This window comes from Cucumis sativus, chromosome 3, assembly GCF_000004075.3.
Source record: "Cucumis sativus cultivar 9930 chromosome 3, Cucumber_9930_V3, whole genome shotgun sequence".
Classification (NCBI taxonomy): Eukaryota; Viridiplantae; Streptophyta; class Magnoliopsida; order Cucurbitales; family Cucurbitaceae; genus Cucumis; species Cucumis sativus.
Window position 1 is genome coordinate 23705181 of NC_026657.2, and position 13600 is coordinate 23718780.

The following is a 13600-nucleotide window of genomic DNA, read 5'->3' on the forward strand; positions in this document are numbered from 1 at the left end:
ACGGTGGGTGCTTATCATTAGGAAACCTTTTTGAAACTCTATTATGTGAGCAAGCTTTACCCCAAACCTCTTTTGTAATTTTTTCTAAGTTCATCTTATCATTCACTTTCAACAATGAGGACTTGCTTGTTCTTTTGGTTTATATATGTGTGGACTCAGTGTGTGAAGCGTATTGAGTTTATAGTTGAACTAGGCGATACGTCACTGAGCATGTTCACAGCATGCAAGAAGCTTATATTGTGTGATTGGTTCTATGCGATTAGTCATTGGTTATGTACAAGTTTTCCTATTGCTTGTCCAAGTGCAAGCAAAGTAGTAAGTTTACCTAGATGATCCAGGGTCAAACACAGGGAATTGATTTAAGACATTGGTTCTAATATTTACTTACCATCTAGGCGGTATAAAGAATCAAAGAAGAAAGAATATAAAGAATGCAAGAGTAAACTAAATTACTTATCTAAACCTAGAGAATCTACAAAGAGGGGATGAGATGGTGAAATGGGAATGCGAACTGAATATGTGAACTAACTAGTATGCGAGAAAGAGTCGAGGAATATCTATGCATTATAACACGATTAAGCAACGTGATAGCCTTGATGCGGTATAACTTACTCAACCAATTTATAACTAAGGTGTGCTCCTCTCGAAGTCATTAAACGTCACACATGGTCACCTCTAGGGATCCATATGACTAAGTGTGATTAGCCGACATATATCTAAAAGAGTTCACTTATGAGACATATAGAACTTCACGATTAAGGACAGCAACCTCTCAGTGCCTAGTGCCCACACTTGTTCACCTTTCAGGATACAAATGATGGAAGTTGTCTCGCAAAGGAAGAGAACTCTTCCTTGCTACTTATCCTCTCGAGTAGTTGGCAAATTACGCTAGCCAAGCAATGAGAATAGCTCAACTAACGTGATAAGACGATAAGCGAAACTTTCTATCAAGAACTTATCACCAACTTAAACTATCAACACATTGACTGGTGGAAAGTACATAAATGATGAATTGAAAAGGTATAAACATGTAATATATATAAAGAATGTAGGCTTTCGGTCATTGTATAACATGAACAATATGCATATTACACAAATAATATAAAAAGGAAAGACAGAAGATTGGGAATGAATACAAATTAAGGGAATGAGAAATGGAACCTTAACCACTCAGACTCTAAGCTCTCACTTACAGTATGATCGGAAAAGAAAAAAATAAAAAACTTTACAACTTTTATTATTTGGCTCATTCAAGCCCCCATCAAGGTGGCTCATTCGAGCCTCTATTCTTTGTTGAAGGAGTTCTTTTATAGACAACTTTTGGCGAGAAACTCTATTCTTCTTAGTATGCCAGCATCGATTGCAGTCGTGGAACGTCACCTCAACTCTAATTACCATTCTTGTCTTCTAGTAAACAACTTCTTGTGTTGTGATTTGGTCTTCTCGCCCGTTCTATTCGAGAGTGACTCTTCGATTTGCTAATTTCTTCTTTTGTTTATAGACCCACATTACATCATTCCACTAATCAGTTTTTTACCGCTTAGTTTCAACTAATAACAGATTAACTATCTTGGCAACTAATAACAGATAATAACAAACTAACTATCTCATTACATCATTCCACCCCTAGCATCAAACTCGTCTCGAGTTTGTCATGAAAGTTGAAATCCATCCGACGTTGCCTATCTTTGAGAAATTAGTTCTACTTTGATTTACTTGCGCCAGATGGATTCATTTACCTTTGAGAAATTAGTTTTACTTCTCTATTTACCGTGTTTTCAGGTGGACTTTTTGGGCTTAAGTTTCGTTGGTCCATAAGTCTGACCCTTAGACCCTAATGGATTTGAGTCTTATTTAGCTAAACTAAGGACATTTTTTGGGCTCATATTGGACTTTAGCCCATATAATAATATTTAATTTGACCAAAGTAATTAATTTCATTCAAGGATGATCATGATGAAAATATAGCATCAAGATTAGCCAATTTATGCCCTCTTTCTCAATCTTTTATTGGTCTCAAATTCAAATGTTTGTAATTTCTCATTTGTCCCAAATTCAGATATCGGTAATTTTCTCATTAATTTGAGAAATAACGTGACAATTTGTGATTGGTCCAAAATTTCTCATTCAACAGTGTCTATATTTATTTGAATACAACATAAAATGGGATATGAATCAATATTAAAAATTAACAAAATATCCCAAAAAACGGAAAGAAGGTAAGTTTTTACGAACTATTTTTCTTCCAAGATCGCGTTCATAAATCATAATAATAGAAAATATATGATCTTTTTAATAAAAACTAGAGATCTTCTCAATGAAGGCAATCTTTTAGGAAAGTCTGGTTGAAATTAATCACAAGATCTGTTAGTAAAAAATTAGGAGATAGTTTAATAAAAGTTAGGAGATCTCTTAGTCTCAATATCTAACTAGAAGGTCGTGGATTCAAAATATAGTGACCACCTACTTAGAAATTAATTTCTAACGTAGTTTACTTGACATCCAAATGTTGCATTTTCAGACAGGTTTCACACGTGAGATTAGTGGTAGTGGTCCGTGAGAATATGGGTGATTTGTCCCAAGAGGAGAAAGAATCATTCAAGAAGGAAAAAGGAAAAAAGCATGACAATAAAATTTTTTAGAGTAATAGATATTCTCTTTTATTTTTAGGTTATTCTGTGAAATTTTCACCCAAAAAAAAAAAAGAAAAGAAAAAACCAAATTTACTCAACTCCGTCTGATCTCCTTAGGGTTTTGAGGAGCTGGTTATTCTCCTCCTTTCTGCTGAGTTCGCTTCTCTTTTTCATTCCCGAAGTATTCTACGTAAGGCATACAGCTTCATTCAGTTTCCAAAGCCTTCCCTCTTATTCAATGGCGTCCATGCTTCAAAATCTCATTAGAAAATCGCCACCCACGAGATTAATTGCTGCTTTGGGTGCTCAGACCTCACAAAATCTCTCAACACCCTTCATTCTTCACCAGCCCCTTGATTTTGATAAGAAACCAGATGCACATTGCCATTCTAATATAAACTCTGCTTCTACTTCGAATCCGTCTCATTTTTCCCAGTTTTACCCTAGTTTTCCATTTGGGCTTTGCTTGCCCCAAATCTCCTCTACTGGGTTGCTTCCGTTCGAGCCCGATTGTGTTGAGCAAGACGATTCTCGGAAGTTGTGGGCTGATAGCGTGAAGAAGAAGAGGAAACGCAAGATGAACAAGCATAAGTATAAGAAGCTAAGGAAGCGGCTCCGAAGACAGACATAGTTAATTCATTTGGTAAGACTATTTTTTTATAGTCTTTTAGATTGGGCTGAATGAATTTCTTTCTTTATTGTTCTCTCGAGGCAAACGCTTTAGAGATAATTGTTTGGCAAACTTTCCACAGAGCAGATTTGCTTTTCATTTTCCGGAATAAGTTTGGAAGTGTTCTGTTAACTTGGAGTACAAATAATTCATGTTAGTAAAGTAGTGATTCATACATTATGATTAGGGTTCATTACAGATTTTGATTTGATTTTGCTTTTGTTTTAAGATTGATACTAATGTAAGATGAAGGGTTGTTATCCAATTTATTTCCACTGGATCTGTGTAATGCCTAAATTTTCTGGTATACGATTAGACCTTATGGTTGTAAAGAATCAAGCTGCATTTCTGCTGGCAATATACTTGTTTTTATACTTTATTTTATCATCTATTAATCTATGAGCCTTCAAGTGGGTTCTTCTCGTGTATGTCTGTAAGTGTGCTCTCTCGGAAAATTTGAAGAAACCAAGTTCTTTTGATGTGGCTTTATGCTCTTTTATTGGTGGCATGGAGAGGGACGATGGAATATTGATATGTCCTTCAGAATTTTTCTTTATGACAAGGGCAGGGTTGCTGAAACTTTAGACCGTGCAAATCTTTCATTGAAACGGATTTGTCTTCTGATGTTGGACTTATGTTTTTTGAACGACTACCTTTTGCCTCTCGTCTTACCTCTATTTCAGCTCCAATCCCCATCCCTTCAAAACAAACAAAAAGGAAAAAACAGGATTATATTTGGACTTTTTTATTTCAACTTTAGTTCCTTTTTCTATGGGATCTTGAAATTGATTGCATGGGCATATCTCCGAACGCAAGGAATACAGGCCAATGTATTTGAATTAGTTTGCACTATGATGACTCAGTTTGTATCACTGTATGCAAGGTGGAACAAAGTAACAGGTTGTTCTATTCGTTCTTTTATAGATGAAAATGACTTTGGTTTGTTCTTCTTGCAACTGTCTTTGTCTAGCACTCTGATTGGCATTCATATTGAGTTACATGTAACTCATCTGGAATCATCGTAAGTAACAGTCTATAATCTATTTATTGAAATGTTTCAGTAGTTGAAAATTGAAATCTTGAAATCTGACTGGTTGGGTAAATAATAAATATCACTGAGGGGGCATTTGTGGCTCCGAGTTGGATATTATAGTCATTGGGTTATAATAGTTAATGAGTTATTGTAGTTAGTGTTTGGGGTGCAAATATTTTAGTCCGAGTTAGAATAGATTGTGTTTGGAGTGGAAATTATTTTTGTTTGGGTAGGAAATGATAAACACTGTAGCAAAGAAGAAAAATGAAGAGTGAAAAATAGTAAATACTATAGCAAAGAGGATTTTGAAATAGCATTTACTCTACTTAATTGTAACCTGTAGGTTGTAAATATGTGTACGCACCACTGATATTGTTGTTGCCCCAAACATGGAGTGGGGTATAATAACTCACTCCACCAACTTCTAGTTGGTGTCCCAAACGGCCCCTAAGATTCTAAAAGTTGATAGATGGAAACACATTAGATGAGCGCTTGTAGTACAAACATTGATTCACAAGCTGGAAAAGGATGTGATAATGTAGGAAGATGCACTTCCATTGTCAGCTAGGATATGTTACTTGAGGTAGCAGCTACACACCTTGACACCTCAATGATCTGATATGAGTTTTGAAATTGAGGTAGAAGCTTGAAATTCGGTAAATCATTTCTTGATAGGTGTGTTAAGGCTGTGGTAATTGGATGATGCACTTCCATTGTAAACTAATATTTGTTAGTTGAGCATAAGCAGATTTCATGTGATCAAATATGTTCATCAATTTTGATATTGAGAGAAAAGCTCAAGAATACTCTAGGTTTAAATATTTTGAAAATTCAGAACCAATTATTGCTGTTGGGTGTGTATTGATGTAATTATTGATAGGATATGACAACAATGACCTGATATGCTTTGGTTTTCTATCTCTTGCTGTGACATATAAATGAAAGATTTCTTTTCCAGAATGTATTGTCCCTTCTTGCTTGATATAATCAAAGAGGGCTTGTCCCAATCACTATGGTATGAAATAGACCATATACTTGTGGCCTCCATCTTTTCATACTTTACGACTTGGCAACTTTGTTTCTTCTCGGCTGAATCTGATATGGTAGAAATATCATTTTACCTGCTGAATGGCCCCTGTAAAGCTGGTCAATTTGTTCACTCTCTTGATAAGAAAGGTTCTGATACATGTTATTAGACTAAAAAAATTGTTTGATTGGAACTAAACTGGTATAGCTGCTAAAACCAATCATCGTTGTGCTCGATGTATTTTGTGAACCCTGGACCTTCAGAACCAAGCAAAGAAATCTGTGAGGCAAATCCAGATTCTCTGCCATAGATGGGGGACATACCTCATCATCCCATCACTACAACAAAAAAGAAGAGGTAGGATCAGAGAGACCCACAACTTCTTTTCTTCTATTCTTTTACATAAAACATGGGACCCCCACTCCCTTTATTCTGCCCATAGCTTCATTTCTACTTCCTCGTTATTTTCCCCTTTATGTTTAGTTGTTATTTAGTCATTTTCAAACATAAGAGGTTGATGTTTGCTTTATGATCTTGATTTGAAGCTTTTTCTCCTTAATTTTGGGTCCATGTATCGTGGCTGACATTATGACATAGATTTTTTTTTTTTTCTAATTCACGAAGAACTTTTTGTGGGGTGTGGAACGAATTTATTTTTTGAATTTCAGGAAATCAACGTTATTTATTAGTTTTGACAAAATTTTCATGTAGTACATGCATATCTCATATCAAGATCTCTCCTAAGTCTTTTCTTATATTGTGAATTAAGTTTGATAAATTTAGCTGGTGAACTTTTTGATCTCTATGATTTGGAATAGAGGAAATAATGATTCCCTTCCCATGTGCCTATTGTGAATTGTTTTCTTCACTGTAATTGAGAATAATTTTTACCATTGCAGCAATTTTGATCAGGTTGCTGCTGATGGGACTTGAGAGGTCAGGAAGAGACTCTTCTTCCCCCACAGACAAATTGATATGTTTGTGTATTTTCTTAGTTGAACAATTCTTGACCGTTTGAATTTGCTACCGAAACAATCAACTTGAAGTATTAAGCTTGAAATGGAAAGACATGTTGATGAAAAATATCGATATGATTGTCTTTGATGAGATTCAAGAAGAGTAATTGGACTAAAATAAATTATAGTGAATACACAAGAAAAGGAAGAAAAAGTAAAAAGGGGAAATATCACTTCATTCAACAGCATTGTATGGCTTCATGATGTAAAACATAACATGTTCTAAGTTCCTTCTCAGACAATTGTACTCTTTGAGCAACAGCTAACTTCACAGGGAGACCACTTGATGCTAGAGAGCTTAATTCTCTAATTGTTCATCAATTCTTTTCATTAGTTAATAATTTTGATTTAGTTAAAACTATTGTAACATGATAGCTTAAATTACCACTTTAAGCTTTTAATGTCAAATTGATTTAATTTTACGTTATACTTTTGTTGTTACTACCATATAGCTCAGTTGATTAAAATATAGAAAATAAGTGAATATTGTCTTATTGTTATATTTATAAATATTTCTAATTAAGAAATATTGTTATATTTATAAATATTTTAAATAGTTTCTTTTAAAATAATTGTTTCATATTTGTATTGGAATTAAAATCTAAACTATTATATTCAAAAGTAAGGGGCTAGTTTTCATAAACAATGAAAAGTTTCCTTATTTTAATCTTTGAATGTTTTAGAATAGCTTTTGAAAAGCTGGAAAGAAGTGTTTGTTAATGTGCCACTCAATTGTACAAAATCTAAATACATATGAAAAGTAAATTAGTGAAAGATTATCAAAGGTTGGAAGTGAGGTTGAGAGAAAGATGGATAATCTGTATGATTCACAAATGTGTCATGTGTTTATATTCATGTATGTATTTAGATTTGTTCGAGTGTGAACATTTTCACCTATGAATTTGAAGGTAAAAATCTATTAACTTTATGAGTTAAAAGTAAAAGACTATAAAATTTAGAAGTATAAATGAAATAAAATCTAACGATACTTTTAATAATTAAAGTTAATAAAAAGTAAGATTTATTAAATTTATTTTAGAGATATTTTTAAAATCCAAACTCTACTTAGTCTATTTATATATTTATATTGTAAATAGTTTTAATATTTTGCTACCATTTTTCTTTAATTTAATTTTAGTTACTTGTTAATTTAATTCAATTAAAGATTTAAATTAATTTATTGATTAACAATTGAGTCATGACTATTTAAGGTCAAGAATTGAAGAAGGTGAATGATTGTTCCATCAACATTTTAGAAAGTTTATCAATTGAGCATAATAAACCTTATTTGGGGATACGTTGAATACAAACACTCATTTCATTTATATTTGTTCATTATGTCAGATGAACATAATTATGCCAACAAAAGTTTTGCTCAAGTGATAGTGTATGCCAAGGGACTAAGAAGTTTTCGATTTGAAATCCTTGATTCTCAATTTGTACTATGAACATAGCTATTACCTCTGTATTCTTGTGGCAGAGACTCTGGTTACTGTGTAGAAGAGCTAGCAACAAAACTATACAAAATTACTATAGCTTGAATTAGGAATCATATAATTAAGCATAGACATGAAATTGAACCATGTTTAAATTGTACTAAATGCAGAGGGCAAGACAACCAAAAATAAATTTGATTTTGATTTTTAAAGGAAAAATTGAAAAAAAAAAAGAATTAGAAAGAAATTTTCATATCAGCTTCCACATCGACAAATGACAAACACCAGTTTTAAAAAAGAACATACACCTCTTGTTTTGTTAATGAACTAAAAAATACTGTAAAGATCTTTGGTTACCAGAAAAAGTGGGATCCAAAATCTTGTCAAGAGAAGAGACAATTGTGTTTCTCAGCTTCTTAATCCCCAAACATTCATCCACAAAATTCTCTCCATTTCCATTCCGTTTATGATTTTCAAAAGCTTCTAGCTAATTTAACAACAGATCATAACTTGACGTGAGGAGGTTTGGGTACAAACCAGACTGTTGAAGGATCCTTGGAATTCCAAACAAGAGGAAGTTAGCCACGACTCTCCTGACTATTTTCAAAATTTTGTTATAGTTTAACCGGTTAAATTAATTTTCAATATAAAAAAATTGGTATCTCAAACATTCATATTTAATTTTTAAACATTGATTATCTTGAATATAAAAATTACTGGTAATATTTATAATATATAACAAAATTTTATAGCTTGATCAAAGATGAACATCGATAGACTTGTACATGTTTTTATCAATGAGTGTCCATAAGTGATAGATAAATTTTTTTGCTATATTTAAAAATGGCGGTCGAGAATCTCACATAGGTTTAAAATCCATAGGTTTAAAGTCTGCATATTTAATATAACATTCTAACTAAAGGGAGTAAGATAGAAGTAGTGTACCTTGATTTATTCAAATCCTGTAGGGTATACAATATTCCTAAATGATAATGCAGATGTACTCGTATTCGATAGAACTAGTTATACAATATACTTTGGATTGAGACGATAAATTTATAGCTCCTCTTTCTTAGAGTGTGTGTATCTATCTATATATATTAGTAGAATGATTGATCTGATTTTGGAAGGGCAGTGATCAGATGAATAACATGAGAGGCACGATGAAGTTGGAGCCAAATGGCAGTGGCCATTTCTTGACCAAACCAAGCATCAGCAGAGCTCTGCGTCCGCCATTATTTCCTTTCACTCCCACCACTCAATTCTGACCCTTCAAATAATTCAACATCCTCACCCTTCTCTGGACTCTGGTCCACCATTCTCTCTCTCTCTCACTCTCTCTCTCTCTCTCTCTCTCTCTCTCTCTCTCTCTCTCTCTCTCTCTCTCTCTCTCTCTCTCTCTCTCTCTCTCAAACATATGGGAGAGAAGTCTTCATTCTTTGAAGAATGTGGTAACTGGATCAACATCTTCTGCTCTCTTTCTCCACTGTCCTTATAAACTAACAAATCTTCTGGAAAAAGAAAAACCAAAGGAATGTCAATTTCAATTTCACTCCTTACCACTTAAGTAAAGGACTCGAATTTCGTTTCTTCAGTGTAGAATTTGAATTTCTTTGTGGGTTCTGAGCCGGCGGCGATATGGGTGGCGTTACTTCTTCCATGGCGGCCAAGTTCGCCTTCTTCCCGCCCAACCCACCTTCGTATAAGCTCATCACCGATGATCTTACTGGGCTTTTGCTTCTCAGCCCTTTCCCTCATCGGGAAAATGTTGAGGTTCTGAAACTACCCACTCGCCGGAGCACCGATATCGTTGCAATTTATGTCCGGCATCCGATGGCGACTTCGACTCTGCTGTATTCCCATGGCAACGCCGCCGATCTGGGTCAAATGTATGAGCTCTTCATCGAGCTGAGCATTCACCTACGTGTTAATCTAATGGGGTACTTCTTTTTTTTCCTCCCCGTTTAGTAAGCATTTGAATTTCGCACTTCTTTGTTTCTGTGCTCTCTGTTTTGATATCTTGTTCTATCTGTTTAGGCCTTTTGATCTTCTCTCATCTTCGCATTCAGTTTTAGGAGATTTTGATTTTGATTGCTTGCACTTGTTTAGCATCAACATCGAAAGCTTAAGTTCTGATTCAACTTTTTGTGAGTTATATTTTGATAGATCTTCCAATTATGTGGGCGTCATTTTCTTTATGTTCGTATCAGTTTATCAACGTTATCATCATCCTCTTAATCAAAGTTCCAGAGCTTTATTTTTGGCTAATTTAGAATTCTGGATAAGTTGATAAATCAATGCAGTTATGCAGGACAGAGAAATGGTACCCTTTGCCTTGAGGAATTAGTTAATTTGTAGGTTATTTCAAGCACATTCCGAGGGTAGGAAATGCTGTGAATCCATTCCCCATATCTTGATTTTCTGAATCTTAAAAGCTCGTGAAGCTTGTCTTATAAATATGGAAATTCGTTCTTCTAGTCTGCTGCTGTGCAATCTATAATTAGACTGAAACAATCAAAAGCAACTGTTCCTAATACTGCTACCTTTTCCTTCTTGCAGGTATGATTATTCGGGTTACGGTCAATCATCTGGAAAGGTGTGTTGAAATTTCCTTCTGATCACTGAAACAACACTGTATTCTATATTAATACAATGATAGAATCTTTCAAGTCTCATCTGAGACCTAATATTGTGTTGCAGCCATCTGAGCAAAATACATATGCAGATATTGAGGCTGCATATAAGTGTCTTGAAGAAAGCTATGGTACCAAGCAGGAGGATATCATCCTATATGGTCAATCCGTTGGGAGTGGTCCAACTTTGGATCTTGCAGCTCGACTTCCTCGGCTAAGAGCTGTTGTTTTACATAGTCCAATACTTTCTGGGTTAAGAGTCATGTATCCTGTAAAGCGGTCTTACTGGTTTGATATTTATAAGGTAAGATTACATTATTTTTTTTGGTTTTCATATCCATGCGATGTGTAGTAAATGGACTCTGTTCTCTTTGTCTGTGTGCAGAACATCGATAAAATTTCTCAGGTCAATTGCCCTATTCTCATCATTCATGTAAGTATGGGTCTTCAACCTATTTCCTCTTCATGGCTTTGTACATTTTTATTTATCATGAGGGTTATGGATATGATTATGTTGCATCAGTGGGTTTAATATGTTAAGTATTTTGGTTTTCTATCTTCTTTAGTGTCATTAGAAGTTTGGCAATAGGAGGTACTTGCCTTTTTGGCTGTTAATTTGTTTGATGCAGTGCAAAAAGATTAAATATTGTCTTTCTTTCCTGCATCTTTGTGTAGAAGAAGAGGAAGTATCATCTCTTGAATTAGTTGGTTCAGTTTTTAGAATCACATACCATGAAAACATCAGTGAAATTAACTTGTACAGAAAGAGTAGAAGGGACCCAAAGTTCAAACTGAGACAGATGTGACAAACCAAGTCTATCGACAAGTATTTTTCTGTTTGTCCAGGGCACGAACTGTATTACCAAATGATTGACTTTTGCCTACACTTTGTTGGATACTGTCTTTATGATGACACAATCTGGGCATTGCCAAAAATGACGGATATTACCAAATTAGGAACATGGCAGACCTTAGTTTTGATTTGGAACATTGAGAAGAGTCCAAACTTCTCCTAAAAGTTTCTGTGTAATCTATCTAATGTTCGAAAGCTACCTATTTTGTTCACAAGTTCTGTGCAAGTATCCTGGATAATATTAAAGATTAAGAGATCTTAACATCATTTTGCAGGGAACTTCAGATGATGTGGTTGATTGCTCACATGGCAAGCAACTTTGGGAACTCTGTAAAGAGAAATACGAACCACTGTGGCTAAAAGGCGGAAACCACTGTAATTTGGAGCTCTATCCTGAGTATATCAGACATCTAAAGAAGTTCGTTGCAACAGTTGAGAAACCTCCCTCTCAAAGATACAGTGCCAGAAAGAGTACAGACCAATATGAGCAGCCACGGAAGAGCACAGATTTTTTCGATATTCCAAGGATGAGCACGGACTGGAGAGAAAAACCCCGGCGGAGTACTGATCAATCAGAGAAGCTGAAGAATCACTCAAGTGCTACTGATAAGTTAGAAAAGCTTAGACTCTCCTTTAATCATGGGGAAAGGTCTCGTAGAAGTGTTGATTGCCATGAAAAGTCACGGAAAATTGTCGACCACCAGTTGGAAAGAGCGAGAAAAAGCGTTGATCGGCTTGATAGAATACGGACTGGGTAACTTTTCCTATAGATAGATTGCAAGATTCATGGAATTGAAGGTGCATTTGCAAGGAAAAGGTTCATTTAGTTTTGCTTTCCCCTAATTTTATTCTCTGCTGGCTGCTGCTTGTAGTTTGGCTTATCACAGCCTATAATATATTTAAACCATCGTGATGAATGAGAAAAGGTTTTGTCATTAAAGAAAAACTGATTTCTTGACACAATGAGTAAATATTTTTCCCATCTGCAGATTTTCAAGTCTTATTGAGAAGCCTAATTCTTTAGTTTCAGCGTCATTTATCAGCTTTCTACAACTTTGTTTGAGCTTTGTTCTCAAAAAACGATTCACTTCAGAACAAAATGAATCATAACTGAAAGGAAGCTCTTTTGTTTGCCATCGTTATAGACTAGGAAGACCCAACAGGCTTGAACAGTATTCGAGTCGGAGGAAGCCTTAGAATTGGCACTTAGCATAAGATCTCCAGCATCTTACCATTCCTCCCTTGACTTGGATTAAAATTAGGTAATCCTAGAAAACCAAAGGGATTGATAACGAATGAAAGAGCTAATTCTCAAACATCAAATATATATCCAAATCCTAATAGTCCATGGATCTTTCAACTTTTGCTCAAAGAAATCATCTATTTGTTATATTTAGAGCTTACTTTTTTATGACTTTTTGGGTTGTGTGCTATCTTATGGGTCTGGGGTAAATGAAATAGCAGGGTGTTTAAGGCAGTGGAAAGAGACCTTAGTGAGATTTGGTCCCTTGTTTCCTTTCATGTTTCTTGGTGGACTTCAATTATGAAAACCTTTTGTACTTATTCTATAGGTGTTATTTTGCATGGTGGAGTCTGAGGTCCCTTTTTTCTTGTGTGTTTTTTATGCACTTGTATTCTTTGATTTTCCTCAATAAAACTTGTTCTTATTAAAAAAAGAAAACAAAAACCAACATGATAGAGGTTATATCCACATACTGAGTGAAAGAAACAAAGTACCATGTATCATGTGAGTTCTTTGGATATTGAATATAAGTACTCATTATGTTGTATCTTTGTAGGTACGAAGACAGGCTAGCAAGATGCTCTGAATTCAAAATGTAGAGATGATTATTACAGAGAAGCTATAGTCAAAGGTTGATGATGATGAGAGGTTTATTTAATCCCAAAAATTGTTGGGAAACTGATGACATTTTGGCTTTTGGAACATGGGAAGAAGAAGAAAAAAAGAAAAAAGAAAGGAGCATGCTTTGATATGAGGAAGACTTTGCATTTGCAGGAAATAGGCGCGAGGATTTGACTTTTTGTCTAACTTTCTTTCTCTTTATTCAAAGCCTTTCTTCTGCAGAATCTTATATGATGTCTACTCTCCCAATACATTACACAACATAATGCAATGCTTTCGAAGCATGCCCCTTTTTGGCTGTCATTTGACCTCTTACTTCTTCCCACCTTCTCCTCAATATAACGCTCTCAAAAGGATTAACGGTGTTCCGTTTTCTTTGACACCACAAACCACCATAATTAATTTAAACTTCTCTTTTTTTTTTTTTGACAATCG

The 13600-nt window shown here is 34.7% G+C and overlaps 2 protein-coding genes and 1 long non-coding RNA gene across 5 annotated transcripts; all 3 read left to right on the forward strand.

The window, feature by feature from the left end:
- The first annotated feature begins 2686 nt into the window (after positions 1-2686).
- LOC101220058 lies at positions 2687-3687 on the forward strand. The gene has a single exon (XM_011653272.2). The coding sequence runs from the start codon at positions 2872-2874 to the stop codon at positions 3262-3264; it is 393 nt and encodes a 130-aa protein (XP_011651574.1). The 5' UTR covers positions 2687-2871; the 3' UTR covers positions 3265-3687.
- Positions 3688-5620: 1933 nt separating this feature from the next.
- On the forward strand, positions 5621-6616 carry LOC116402507. The gene is made up of 2 exons (XR_004214905.1): positions 5621-5720; positions 6263-6616. It is a non-coding gene; the product is annotated as an uncharacterized LOC116402507 (long non-coding RNA).
- A 2291-nt stretch (positions 6617-8907) lies between these two features.
- Positions 8908-13468, forward strand: LOC101220297 (alpha/beta hydrolase domain-containing protein 17B). 3 transcript variants are annotated; one of them, XM_031881873.1, is made up of 6 exons: positions 8908-9755; positions 10375-10411; positions 10516-10752; positions 10834-10881; positions 11577-12099; positions 13101-13468. In XM_031881873.1, the coding sequence occupies exons 1-5, from the start codon at positions 9454-9456 to the stop codon at positions 12057-12059; spliced, it is 1107 nt and encodes a 368-aa protein (XP_031737733.1). In that variant the 5' UTR covers positions 8908-9453; the 3' UTR covers positions 12060-12099; positions 13101-13468. The 3 variants fall into 3 exon arrangements, 2 of the variants coding, with proteins under 2 accessions (XP_031737733.1, XP_011651575.1); XR_969030.2 differs by having other exon boundaries at positions 8911-9755; positions 11577-12118; XM_011653273.2 differs by lacking the exon at positions 13101-13468 and having other exon boundaries at positions 8910-9755; positions 11577-12289.
- Positions 13469-13600: the final 132 nt, after the last annotated feature.

What these genes read in the sequence shown, in the direction of transcription:
- LOC101220297 (XM_031881873.1), top strand. Translation starts at nt 9,454, where the DNA reads ATGGGTGGCGTTACTTCTTCCATGGCGGCCAAGTTCGCCTTCTTCCCG. An exon ending in ACGGTCAATCATCTGGAAAG is followed by an intron (nt 10,412 to 10,515) that starts GTGTGTTGAAAT and finishes ATTGTGTTGCAG; the next exon opens with CCATCTGAGCAAAATACATA. An exon ending in GCCCTATTCTCATCATTCAT is followed by an intron (nt 10,882 to 11,576) that starts GTAAGTATGGGT and finishes ATCATTTTGCAG; the next exon opens with GGAACTTCAGATGATGTGGT.
- LOC101220058 (XM_011653272.2), top strand. Translation starts at nt 2,872, where the DNA reads ATGGCGTCCATGCTTCAAAATCTCATTAGAAAATCGCCACCCACGAGA.